Raw genomic sequence first — 13917 nt, 5'->3', positions numbered from 1 at the left:
AAGGAAAAGCACCAGAGGTGGGTTGCTCCTATACCACACACTCAAAATTTCAAATGTGCCCACACGTTCAGAAAGATTGGTGGCCCCTGGATTCTAACTCATGAGCCAATCAGTTCAGTGTATTGATTTATATAAATGCTGCAGGTGTAGTTATTCTTTTTGTGATGGAGCCCTGCTGTGCAGTTTCTATTACCTCTGAAAAGGAAGACTGGTTTTCAGTACTCCCAATACTTCTCTTTGCCCTATGTTCTTTTTCTGGCGGTGTGGAGTTTGGCTCATACGAAGTCTGCTTTTGTTACGAACTGTTTGTTTGATGGTTTGTAGTTCACTTGTGGCATTCCAACAGCATGGACTTCAAGATGAAGCTTGAAGCTTATTTTTATTCCTGTGGCTCTTTCCCTAGGTACTTAAAAAGGTTTAAAGTGATGAAAATCAAAGTACTGCGAAGCTGGTGCCGGCAAATACTGAAGGGTTTGCAGTTCTTGCACACGCGTACTCCTCCCATTATCCACCGTGACTTGAAGTGTGACAACATCTTTATTACTGGCCCTACAGGATCAGTCAAGATAGGAGACTTGGGTCTGGCAACCTTGAAGCGGGCTTCCTTTGCCAAGAGTGTGATAGGTAAGCATCTGGTTTGTTTCAGCAGTTCTTACTTGAAAATTTGCCTAATAGAATTTTCCAATTCTCACAAAGCAAAAAAAAAAGGAAATGAAAAAAGCTTCATCCCTGAAAATTCTGGAGTTTTAGGTCTCATAAAATATGGGTCCCTGATATTAGTATTCTCCTAAAGAATCTTCTCAAGGTGTGTAGGCTCATTCACTTAGCAGAACACTTGATAAAACCAAAGTATTTCCATCCTTTGAAATAACTGTTCTGAACTGGGATTAAGGGGAAGCACAGAGTTTTGAATGAAAATTCTTTTTTTAAAAAATACAAACCTCTGCCTTATACCTAAAATTTCTGGGCTGCTGCATTTAAGTACCCTACAATAGCTTTGTCAGCTGGTCTGAAACTATGACCAGATAATTGGTTTTAACAGCTCTGTTCTGCTATTTGTTTTGTGAAGGATGCAAGCTAACGAGGGAAAAGATGGTCCTTTTTAGTCTGCATCTGCTAGTGTGTGTTTTTAGAATGCAATCTACAGCTATTTCTGAAGTTCTGTTTTCAGAAGTTGTAATACCTGATTTTAACAATACAAATTCACATTTGCAAATATCTTGGCCTCTGTGACAATGAAACATTTCCTGCTTTCCAGCCAGTCTAGAAACAATTAATGTTAGTGGAAAGGGGAGAATATTCAGTGGGAAATGACCAACTTCCTTAACATAGCAGTCTCTTTTCCATATGTTATGATCAACTTTCAATTGGAAAACTGCCATATTCTGACTTTTTTGAACAATTGAATTAGTATGCTCCCTTTCAGTTAAGGCTGGAACACCACTGAATCATGGGAAGATGGATAGGGAAGTAAAAAGTGATTGATTGGTAAATTTGCATACAATCTGGTTTGTTTGCAGGAAATAATTCTCTGCTTATTGGTAATTTCTGGCTCTTACATATCTCTGATTCATATAGTGCAGATTTCTGTGAAATGGAAGGGTGCATTGGTTTGATACATCAGGGATAATACACCTCCTGCAAATTGATTTTAAAATTAGGATTTATTGAATCTCGCCCTCTGTGCCTATAACTCAATCTCTCTATATTTCTGAGTATTTTTGCCTGTAGGATGTCCCTCACTATTTCCTGTATCTGCAGTAGGCCTATAAAATGTACTGCAGGTGAAATGGTAAGTATGTAAAAAGGGCTCTGGTGAGTGGCCTTTGCAGAACATTTTTGAAAAATTAATTTTTAAGAAGCCTTTATTCATAAACACAGGGTTTTTCATTGCAAGGCTTTGTTTAAAGTGACACTAAACAGAAGTAAATGGAGTGTTACGGGTCAGAGACTAGCTGTGGACTCTTTCCAGTACTAATTTTTTACAGCAGAGGGCAGGCAGGGATGCTGAAACAAGCCTCATACCTCCTTCCTCACAAGGAGGAAAGGTAAGTGTGTCTAACAAGTATTTGGTTTGTAGTCTAGCTAGTCTCTTACTTTATTTTTCTCCGTTTATCTTCAAACTGGGATTCAATCATATACCATTATGAGTAAAATCTTCATATGTTCCCCCCGATTCTGTTCCACTATAATATATATAAATGGTGAACATAAAAAACTTTAACTGTTGGTTCCTCACTTCTTGCAAAGGCCTTGCAATGGAAGACCCATGGGATACGTTGATGAAACAGAGTGACTGAGGGTGTCCTCCCTCTTCTTTTTGCTTCCACTTCTTCTTTTCTCACAGGTCTACCCGTCTACTCCCTTCTGCGGTGAGTAACGCCAGCAGCCTCTGCTCGCTTTGAGACATTTAGAGTCTGAATCGTTCTTTTAATTTAAGGTACCCCAGAGTTCATGGCACCCGAGATGTATGAGGAGAAATACGATGAATCCGTTGATGTATATGCTTTTGGGATGTGTATGCTTGAGATGGCTACGTCTGAATATCCTTATTCTGAGTGTCAAAATGCTGCACAGATCTACCGTCGAGTGACCAGCGTAAGTCTCCTATAACCATCTACAATTGTAGAGCTCCTACCACAGCTAACAAAAGATGTCTTCCTTCAGTGATAGAGGATGGGTAGCTTTGCAGGAGAGAAAAAGAAAAGAAAGCACACACTTGGGAAAATGTAGATGCTCTCTTTCCTAGCTCTACATGAAATGCAAGAGGTTGAATGCTACAAAAAGGAAGAGCCACAGCCCACACTTAAAGCTCAGGTAGAAATCAGTTCTTTAATCCTACTGTTCATTGGCATTCATTCAGGAAAAGTTGCGTAACTAGGTACTGTACCAAACTAAAATTGGATATTGGTGGAAATCTTTTGACCCTGTCAGTTTTTTCTTCATTACAAAACATTAACTTGAACATTAGCTCTTGATCTGAACAAATATGTTACAGAATGAAAGAATTATTATAGGCATGTGTTGCTTAACTAGGATTCTAAATACTTGTTTATACAAGCTGTAAGTAAAAGTTTAAAATACTTTTGCCCTGCCATTCAAGGAAATATTATTTTCCGTTGGTTTCCAGTGGAAATATCCTTATTTCTGTTTCAAGTCCTAGCATGCTTGCACAAATATAGCTAAAGCTACCACCCTCATATGAGGGATAAACAGACGGGGGTAAGCTTGAGGTTTGTGGGAGTACAAAAAAATAAGTGGTGGGAAGAAGCTCCCCTCCAAAAAACAACACCCAGGGAGAATTCAGTGGCTATAAAAAGCATTAGTAAAATCATTAAGCATTAGTAATGTAGCTGAGATTGAGCCCAAGTGTTTCCACCAGGTCCATGAAGATGGGGGAGGGCAGCTGGGTACACTTTCTCTGGGCCCTGGAGGGCTAAGCTGACCAGGGGGGGCAACCCAGGACCAGCTGCTTTTTTGTTTTTGAGGGTATAACTATAACAAGATTCCCACCCCAGGCCTCAGATAAGCTCTGCATGGGGCTGGTTTCCACCCCATGTTCCTCCCCAAATTGGTGGGAACCAAAATGGAGAAAACAACCCACCACATAGAAACCTCACTGATGTGCATCTGCATGACTCATTGTTCTAGACTTTCACTCCTTAGAACATTGACTCGAGCAGAAATACCCAGGAGATGGCCTCCTTCGAGTGTGGCAAATTCATAGCCTTGCACATGAATAGGAAAGCTTTCCAAGTTCAGTAGCAAAGTTTGCCTCTCATATTCAGGGGGAAATAGTGTGTCTCCACAATTAAGAAACTTTGGGGAGAACTTAATGAAAATGGGTGTGGGTTTCAGCCTGTGTTCAGTTCAGTTCAGTTCAATAAACAGTGCCTTTTGATAGTAACTCATAGTATTAAAAAATAATTTATCAAAGCACCAACCAGTGCCAGTTGAGATAATTCCTCTGGGAAGGGGCTTCCTCACTCAGTGCAGCAGCACCATCACAGGCAACAGATTTTTTTCCCATTTCAGTCACAAAGGAGGTGGAAGTTAAGGCTAGTCAGCTGGTCTCACCTAGGCCTGCATGGGACATGCGCTCCTTTGCAAACAGAGCCTTTGAATTATTCTGGCCTTTTCTTCCTTGTTGGTGACTTCACTGCAGCTGCCTCCCTGAGCCACCTATAGGATGTTGCATCCCCCACCCCCCAAACTCGTTCTCAAAAGTCCAGCTTTTCTATGAAGCCTTTGGCACAACCACATTATCTGTGGAAGCTAAGCCTTAAGTGCAAATGAATTGAATACATTTTTCTACTTCCTTCCTCTATTGTTTTGCTTGTGTAGGATTTTAAACTTTTTGGGCAGGGACCAGCTGTCTTTTTTTCTCTGTAAAGCACCATTCACACTGATAACACTGTGTGCAAGCCTACCTTTTAAAATAATAAACTGAATAGAATGCAGTGAACTTTATTATTAAAGTTTCTGTTTGTATTTTTTCTTTTAGCTGATGTTATGTAGTACTGAAATTTTAACTCTGAAATTTGGTGTCTCTTATGTTGGTGACTCCAGGCAGCAGTGAGCAGCATCTTGTTTTGATGGTGGGGTTGCCTAGGGGTTTGACTCCCCACCCCCTCCCCACCTTCATCCTAGAATGGAATTTCTCTTGTCACCCTCATCAGAGGGCTATGAAATGTGCACTAAAGTGGGATAAATTTGGACATACTATGGGACCTTAGGGGGAAGGGTGGGTGATTAACAATAATAATTGAGTGTGATTGTGCAGAGCAGAGGGAAAGCTTTGGTATACTGGGGCAAGTTAGCAAGAGGAAGATCAAGCCTTGTATGCTGGCGAAATTCGGTTCAGGGTGGCATACACATTGCAGATTTAGGCATACCGGTAACCCACAACATGAAGGGTCAAGTTAGAAAAGAGAATCAGAGACTATAATCCATTTCATTTCACTTTTGCCTTTTAAATTCATTCATAGGAAATAGTGTTTCTGTAACGTTCCTGAAATAGGGAATGATTCTATTGGGTTTACAACTGAGCAGGGCAAAAAGCTATTAAAGTTCAGCAGAAACAGTTTAAGGGAAACCAACTTCATTATTCGCATGAGCTAAATAAAGAGAACCAAAAGCAAGACAAAACTACCAGTAATGCAGCTGCAGAAATCAGGATAGTTATTGTTTCCCCTTTACTTTGTCTTGCCTCTCTGCATGAGTTTGTATGTCAAACAGCAAAGATCTGAAGATCAGAAATCAGACTTGTAACTGTACAGGCAAAAGTAATTTATTTTAATCCTTTGTGAATACAGTGAGTAATACAACTTCCAAGCTACTTCAGAAGTATGCAGAGCTCCTGGGGCTAAAACGTTAGGTATGCTGGCCTCCTGTATTTCCATACAAATGTGTGTAAAAGATCCAGGTTTATTGCTAATCTCCCAGGGCTACACTAAATACTTAACCATGAATGGATACAAGTTGTTTTGGAGTTTGGTACTTGTTAAAGGACAAACTGTCCTTGAGTTTCCTGCATCTTTTTTAACCTTTCAAACCTCTCCATGGAAGCTGTTTTTCAACGTCATGCTAAACCATAGTTTAGCATGAAGTAAATGAGCCTAGGTGAGCCTCAGTGTTGAATTCTCCTCTTCCCTCACTCAGCGGGGCAGAGGTTTGAAAGCTTTGGCTGTACTAGTATGTTCCACCCAATCTGGTAAACATTAATGTTCCTTGAAACAAGTTGGCTTGTTTCAAACATCATAGTTCTCATTAAGCAGTTTGTTGATCTGGATGAAGTGACAAATAATGAAAAAGTGGAAGCATCTGTCTGCTCTCAGCTGTGTGGAGGAGGAGAGAGATCATGTATGTGTGAGACTAAGGCTCACCTAAGCTTGTTCGTGTCACTGAAGCTACAGTATAGTGTAGGAGTGTGGAATTTATGCCACTCCAAAGTAGCTGGACTGTCAACTCGCATCAGCCCAAGCTATTGTGGTTAATGGTAAAGGATGATGGGTGTTGTAGTCTAGCAATATCTGGAGTGCCACAGGCTCCTCATGCCTGGTTCAGCACAATGTCCAAACGTGGCCTGAGTCCGTTATATGGGACTAGCATTTTTGTTTCATAGCTCTTCTGGTGATGCAGGTTTTTCTGTATTTCCTATAGGATTGTTTTGTACAATTCAGCATTAATTGGTTCAGTGACTTAGATATTGCCCAGAATTTCCATATAAGAGTGCTGCTTTCCACAATGTGTGGAAAATAAGGTAGATTCAGATAATTGTAGTGATTTCAGTGATTCCAAGGTTTAGTTAATTGTATGACATTATCTTCAATTGTTCACATAGGCAATAGGTTTTATTTATGGACAACTTAATATATACATAGAACCATAGAATCATATCTTAAAATAATACATCTGTCTTAAAATGTTAGGCTTTATGTTTAAGTTCTAGGATTCATTCATTAAGAACCTTGTTATTTGAGATTTTCATCCCAATATTATGGATGTTTGCTCAGGAGGAAATCCTATTAAGTTCAGGAAGACTCCAGTAACCACCTCACAGAACTAGTCTAGGAGGATACTGCTGTCGGTGGTATCAAAAAAATTCAACAGATTGAAAAGTAGGAGCCAGAGATGCATTCTCCTTGCCTTGTTCTTGGTACAGGTCATCAGGGCAACAGAGGCTGACTTAGTCACCAAACCAAGCCTGATTCCAGATAGAACTGGATCCAGATAGTTTGTATTCAAGGACTGCTTCTCCCCATATGAACCGACTCAAACCATGCTAACATCATCTGAAGCCCTTCTTCGTGTGCTTCCTCCATGAGAGGACTGGAGGGTGGCAACACGAGGACAGGCCTTTTCTGCGGTGGCTCCCTGTTTGTGTAATGCTGTTCCCAGGAGGCTCATCTCGTGCCTTCTTTACTTACTTTTAGGTGCCAGATGAAAACGTTTCTCTGTAACCAGACCATTGGCTGATTAAACAATCTATGGCCTTTTAAATGTTCTTGTGGAAGGGGGCATTAATGGGTTTGTTTTCTTTTTCTCGCTATGTATTTTGTGTAATCATTTTGTGTTTTTTTGCTGTAAACTGCCCTATGATCTATGAAGGGTGGTATACAAATTAAAACAAAATGAACCAAATGAACAAACCATATGAATGAACAAACCAAATGAACAAACGAACAAAAAACCCAAAAGAACCAAAACCAAATGAACAAACAAAATATCCTGCAGCTCCTTTGCCACCACCTTGCCCAAGAAGCGAGTATTGGTGACCAGGTGGTACTTATTGTAAATCTCTTCAAGAGTGAATGTGCCACTGCTTTTTTAAGACCAGCAAGCCACACTTCATTGCACACCCTGGACTGACCTGATCAGCCCCCACCCCACCCCACCTGGCTTTCATCAGCCAGAATGGGTAGCGTTCAAGAGAGATTGTTCCATCATTGCAAGAGTCATGCCCACCTTCGCTGTTCACTGTGAAGAGCCAAAGGGGGGTTTAAAAAAATGAAACTCTGCAGAGGTCTATGGCAGTTTTAAACTATTTAAAGGTGGCCGAAACATGTTGAGTGTGTTTTGCCCTTATGGTTCTTGAATCTGTACTATATAAAGAGACCATCTTATCTATTATGCTATTGCACTTTGTTATTATAGTACTGAATTTTGCTACTGACCCATGTCCTCATTGAACTTAGGGCCAAGATAGTGATATTTAAATATGTGAATGCATTTAACTTGCTGACTTCTCTCCCCCTCCCATTTGTTGTTGTTTAGTCATTTAGTCGTGTCCGACTCTTCTTGACCCCATGGACAAGAGCACGCCAGGCACTTCTGTCTTCCACTGCCTCCCGCAGTTTAGTCAAACTCATGCTGGTAGCTTCGAGAACACTATCCAACCATCTCGTCCTCTGTCATCCCCTTCTCCTTGTGCCCTCAATCTTTCCCAACATCAGGGTCTTTTCCAGGGAGTCTTCTCTTCTCATGAGGTGGCCAAAGTATTGGAGCCTCAGCTTCACGATCTGCCCTTCCAGTGAGCACTCAGGGCTGATTTCCTTCCTTCACAGAGAGAGGCTTAGAAATGCAGCCTCTTGGATTAATCGTGTTGCTCTGAGTAAATCTCCCCTCCCCTTCTCTCCTACTTCGTCATCCCTTCTATGGGTGGCGCTGAGGGCCCTTTGCTTCTGAGCACTTTGCTCTCCTACTTTTAAGACTTGTTGGGTTCTGGAAGAAGGGTGGTCTGGAATGCTTTCTAGTGATAACATGTCAGCCAGCTGTTCCGGCTCTTCCTCTTCTTCCCTCTTCCATTATTTCCCAACTTCTCCCTTCATCTCCCTCAAACCCCTGTTGTAATTCTGAACTGTCTTCTTCTTCTCTGGAAGGGTCAGGCTGGAGAGGCAGTCTCCACCATTCCTCCTCTGCCCAGTCCGTGACACCACCAGAGCAATTGTCCCCTTCACCATTTCCTTGTGGTCTTGAGTTCTGCAAGTACAGAAGTAGCTGCTGTAATGCCCTCTAGATCTGTTTGGAGTTGTAGTCCACAACACCTGGAGAACACAAAGTTGACTATCCTTGTCCTAGCTTATGCTGCCTGCTCAAAGTACAACGCTTCCAGTTAGGAGGTTCTGGGTATGCTGCACAGCTTTAGGATGGAATATAATCTGTTCTTTATGACAATGGTTGTTGTTGTTTAGTTGTTTAGTCATGTCCGACTCTTTGTGACCCCATGGGCCAGAGCACGCCAGGCACTCCTGTCTTCCACTGCCTCCCGCAGTTTGGTCAAACTCATTGTAGCTTCGAGAACACTGTCCAACCATCTCGTCCTCTGTCGTCCCCTTCTCCTTGTGCCCTCAATCTTTCCCAACATCAGGGTCTTTTCCAGGGAGTCTTCTCTTCTCATGAGGTGGCCAAAGTATTGGAGCCTCAGCTTCACGATCTGCCCTTCCAGTGAGCACTCAGGGCTGATTTCCTTCAGAATGGAGAGGTTTGATCTTCTTGCAATCCATGGGACTCTCAAGAGTCTCCTCCAGCACCATAATTCAAAAGCATCAATTCTTTGGCGATCAGCCTTCTTTATGGTCCAGCTCACCCCCTCCCATAAGATTCCATTAATGCCAATACCTGCTTCATCAGTACTGCAATGTTTGTGGGGAATAATTAAATCTCTCCTCCCCATACTCTGTAGTTGTGATCTCCCTGTGCCTTTAAAAACCTTTTTAAAAAGTTTGACTGTCATCATGAATTTAATGTTTTGTCTAGCTTGACTGTTGGCCATTTTTTTTGTACATGTTTGCCCATATAATGCCACTAATTGTCTAGGAATGAAACTGGGCTGAATATATTTAATCTGGTCTTTTAGAACGATCAGTTCCCACATGCGTTTTCCCCACTTAATGCAAACAGCTATCACAGATGAAACATTATAGATGAAGCTTCTGTATGACTGTAATTTCTACGGAGGAAGTTCACACATTTAACTGCAAGTCAACTGACAAGTCATCACAGGACTAGTTCATTTGCATTTTTAAAGTTTCTACCCCCTACATTCAGTTCTAGCAATCAAAATAACCTGTGAATCTGTCTCTTTAGTGGGGATTTATAAGGTAACATAGTGCATTTCATTCATCCAAGCAACACTTTAATGAAAGTATCTGCTGTAAAGTGTTGAAATAGGTATGGACTGTGGAGTCAAAGATGTGTAGGAGATCCTAAAATGGAACTATATTTGAGACTTGCCTGTCTCTACACTGCAGTGAAGGTAACCTCCCTCTGAACAAAATTACTGTAACCAATTCATAAACTGATTTGTGAATCCTCAGGGATCTGATCATGATTACTTGTTTGATTACTTGGATTTACTAGACTAGCATATAATAACCCAAACACATCAGGAAAGTAATTTCAGATTCACTCCAGGGCCAGATCCACATTGCAGCTCTTTGCCTTTCTGAGGCAGCAGTGTGCCAGGATTAGTGCATTAGAAAGTGGGAGGATCTACATGGCATTTGAAAGGTTGTCACCCCCACCCACCCTGGGGCCATGCAAGTGCCTGTGTGCATTTGGGTAGATGGCCATACACAGACAGTGCACCATTTGTCTCGTCATGAGCAGTACAGGATCTGCATCCTGCTCTAGCCCCGGTGGTCCCTGAAGGGAACCCCAACCAACGTTCACAATGTGAACTCACAGAGCATAATTCCCAGAATGGAACTGAAATGTCGAGAGAGAGAGGGAAGATCTAGAGGCAGAGGCAGAGCCAGCTATCAGAGGAATTCAGTGCCTCCTTCATAAGCACTGTTCCACGTCATCACTGATCTTCCTTCCACCTTCCACTGTGTATTACACTGCCAGTTGACCCCACTCACTACTTCATCCTTCACTGTTTGTCTCCTCTCATGCTTATGCCTAATTCCCCCTTTCACATACTGCCTCCAGCAGAGCAACAAGTTCAGCCCACCCTCTGGATATGTTTAAGGAAGTGCAATGACTAGCAGTGTTAATAAGTGAGAACTACATTGGATTTATGAAGATGCACATTGTGAAGTAACTCCACACACCCCCATCATAATACGACCATTCACTTGATAGGAATAAACTGGAGAACAAAACTTCCCAGACATACACTGGAAAGTCAAAGATGGGGATGAAGGTGGGGAAAGGAGAGTCAAACTGGTTGTGCAGGATAAAAGCTGTTATGATGAAGACAGTACTGCAGTGCTGGTTCACAAAATGTGGACTATGGTGGTAAAATTCAGTATCTCTAAGGCATGGAAAGTATTCTGAGAAATCCTGAAATACTGTATTTTTTGCTACATAAGATGCACTTTTTCCCTCCTAAGAAGTAAGGGGAAATGTGTGTGCGTCTTATGAAGCGAATGCAGGAGGGAGGCAGGCAGGAAAAGCCCCCGAAAGCCGCACACAAGCTCAGCGCGGCTCTTGCGGGCTTTTTCCCAGGAGGGAGAAGGGATTGACGCGGCCAGTCAGTCCCTTCTCCTTCCTCATAGAAAAGCCCGCAGGAGCCACGCGCTCCTTAAAGGGTGCGCGGCTCCTGTGGGCTTTTGTGGGAGGTGGGGGTCGGAGAGGTCTTGGTCGGAGAGGCTGCGCACGGCTAAAGAAGCCAAGACAGCGAGCGGGATGGATCCCCTCGCTGTCTTGGCTTCTTTGCTCTTTGGGGCTTGGGGGGGGGGAACCCGGGCTTCCCCCGGCAGCCCCAAGAAGCTCTGCGTGCAGCCTATCCGTTGCTCTTTGGGGCTGGGGGTGGGGAAATAATATTTTTTCTTGATTCCCCCCTCTAAAAACTAGGTGCGCCTTATGGTCAGGTGCGCCTTATGGAGCGAAAAATACGGTAAAATGTGTTCATACCACTAAGTAGGGGTGAGTATTATGCGCATTACTAGGGCACAGCAAGCTGTAATACCGGGGGGGGAAAACACCATAATTTGGATTGGATATTGGTATTTAAAATTGAAGTTTAGCTGGGCAAGCTGTAGAGTCAGGAATGAAGTGGTTAAGCATGGATTGGGTAACATAACAGAAATTTGCATTTCATAAGATGCATGGAGTAAATTAAATTACCTTGCATAGTATTGCCTCAGGGTTGGGAGGAAGGGGTTAACTTTGTTTTCCATTAGGATCATGAGTTCTTTTAACATTTCCTTTAACGGTTTGTAGCAGCCTACATCTAGCTCAAACCAGTACTGAAATAGCTTAGTAAAAAAGTAATGGAGATTTTTCAAAGTACCTTGCAGCTTGACTCTAGAGTTCATGGGCCAACATAATTAATGGCAAAGTCTAAAAGAAGATTAAAGCAATTAGAGTAAAATTCCTTTCAGACTCTATTGTTAATCCCCTTGTTTGGGGGAAATCCTAAATACCATTATCAGCTATCATAACTTTCTTAGCACTTCCATGTAGGAAACTGCATGTAAATTGTGCACAAATAGTTGTGTGTGATCTCACGGGAGGGCAGTAGCCACGGGTTGTGGCTTCCTGATGTGGATACACAGTGACACAGATGCATATTCAATTAACTACATGTGATCTGAATGTGATCTTGCATGAGTTTCTTGTATATCTAAAATTGGAAAAAGTTTCCAATCTTCTTACAATCCTTCCCCTCCCTTAGCAGTCCTGCTGGCACGGCCACTCTTCTATCTTTTCTATGAAACCTGCCACTGCTATGCACCAACATGGTATCTAGCAGATTTGTGTCTTTTCAGTAGAAAGACTTGGATTGTTTTGTGGATGTTGTCATCTGGATACCAGTTAAAATGGGCATGTGATGAGTCAGTGTGGAAAAGCATGTTTTGTCTTGTCCAGTAGCTTGGGAAGAACAAGGGGCTAAGAGTGTATTAAAGGTGCTCTCCTGCTTTGGCAGAGGTAGCTGATGTTCTCAGTTATATTCAGCATTCAAAACTAGCTGGGCCTTTTGCGACTGGATGGAGATGTTCAGGAGTCACCCTTGGCGCCTAGCATCTCCACCTTTCTGGGTGCAGTCAGCTGGTCTGCAGGGGACAGCAGCAGCAGCAAAATACACTTGTCTTTTGTTGCAACACTACCCCGGCAAACACCTGATTTGCACAGCAGCAAAAGATGTGCCTAATTTTGCTGCTGAGCTGCTGGGCAAATCAGGTGTTTGGTGGGGTACTGTGCTACCCTGCAGACCCCCTGATTTACCAGGCAGCAAATAAAAATAAAATAAATTGCTGCCAGGTGAATCAGGTGTTTGGTGGGGCAGAGCAGTAACAAAAGACGTGTCTACCCTGCAGACCCCTGATCTACCTGGCAGCATTTTTTATTTTTTACTGCAGGGCCGCCTGGTCTGGTAGTGGAGCACCCCCCTACCCCAATGGTGTCTAGACATTTTGTTTTGGTGCCGACAACCTAGGTCCCAGGAGCCACATGGCTCCTAGCATTCATATCCCAGTTTCTAACAATGGTATTTTAGTGCTACATGTGGTTTCCTTGTAAAACTTTTCAACAGTCCATAAGATAACTGGCAAAAGAGCAAAATGTAGAGGCATAGGTAAATGCAGGGACATAGTTCCATTATTTGCTCCCAGTGCGGAGTAAAATTAGAAAATAGGTTGTGTGACTCCTTATAAAAAGAATACTGTAATCTAGGTAGAAAGAGGAGTTCTGTAGCTGCATTTGACTAAGTAACATCCTAGTGGTGCTATCAGATTAATTAATATAATTGCTATAATGCCAGTCAAGTGGTGTGCCTTAAATTATAAATTATAAATAGAATCATCAAGACACTTCAGTTTCAGCTACATTCTTTTTAATACTCTGCATGATAGAACAGGGAAGCTTGGACAGAGTCTATTCTGGGTTTTGCAAAAGAAGATGCCAATTTTCCTGAAATAGCAGGGAAGGATGAAATGGGAGGAGCCCTAAGAAGGCTTACCTGTTCCATGGCATTTATTATTGCTGTGTGTCAAGGGGCTTGGCCAGTGGAAAACAGAGTTCTGATTTCTACAGGCTGACACAGGATGAGGGAAGGCAAAACTGTAGAGAAGACTATGCTTCCTTCAAAGCTTTATCCCTGCTTTCCTTCTGCTGTGCGTTAAGTGTGGACTTTAACAGTCCATTCTCCTTTTGCGTGCACATATTTGCCTCTGAGTCTCCTAATGGATCTTTCCAAGAGAGATTTTTGCCCAGTGTTTGTCATCATAAATTCACACTGTTGTTGTTCTCACACAGACTGTGGTAAAGAGGTAAGAATTTCTGTTATACTAGCTTGCATTCATTTAAGTCATATGATGGGAAATAGGGGGTCATGAAGCTTCTGTAGAGAATTCTGTATAGATCTGTTCTATAACTACTTTCATGTGTTGGGTGCTATGCTGTGGCAGTCCTGACTTCAAAATATTAAGTATCTGGACTTAAGTATGGATGTAATGGTTTTGGTGCAAA

At 42.3% G+C, this 13917-nt stretch overlaps 1 protein-coding gene across 19 annotated transcripts in view; it reads left to right on the top strand.

The window, feature by feature from the left end:
- WNK1 (WNK lysine deficient protein kinase 1) overlaps positions 1–13917 on the top strand; it is a 112641-nt gene that overhangs the window by 38978 nt on the left and 59746 nt on the right. For all 19 annotated transcript variants that reach the window (XM_083699707.1, XM_083699706.1, XM_083699705.1 and 16 more), the window contains exons 3-4: positions 404–624; positions 2441–2598. In XM_083699707.1, coding sequence (XP_083555833.1) covers positions 404–624; positions 2441–2598 — 379 coding nt within the window. The remainder of the gene's footprint in view (positions 1–403; positions 625–2440; positions 2599–13917) is intronic.

Source organism: Podarcis gaigeae (assembly GCF_964106915.1).
Source record: "Podarcis gaigeae genome assembly, chromosome: 10".
Taxonomy (NCBI): domain Eukaryota; kingdom Metazoa; phylum Chordata; class Lepidosauria; order Squamata; family Lacertidae; genus Podarcis; species Podarcis gaigeae.
This window is presented reverse-complemented; position numbering and strand designations above follow the sequence as displayed.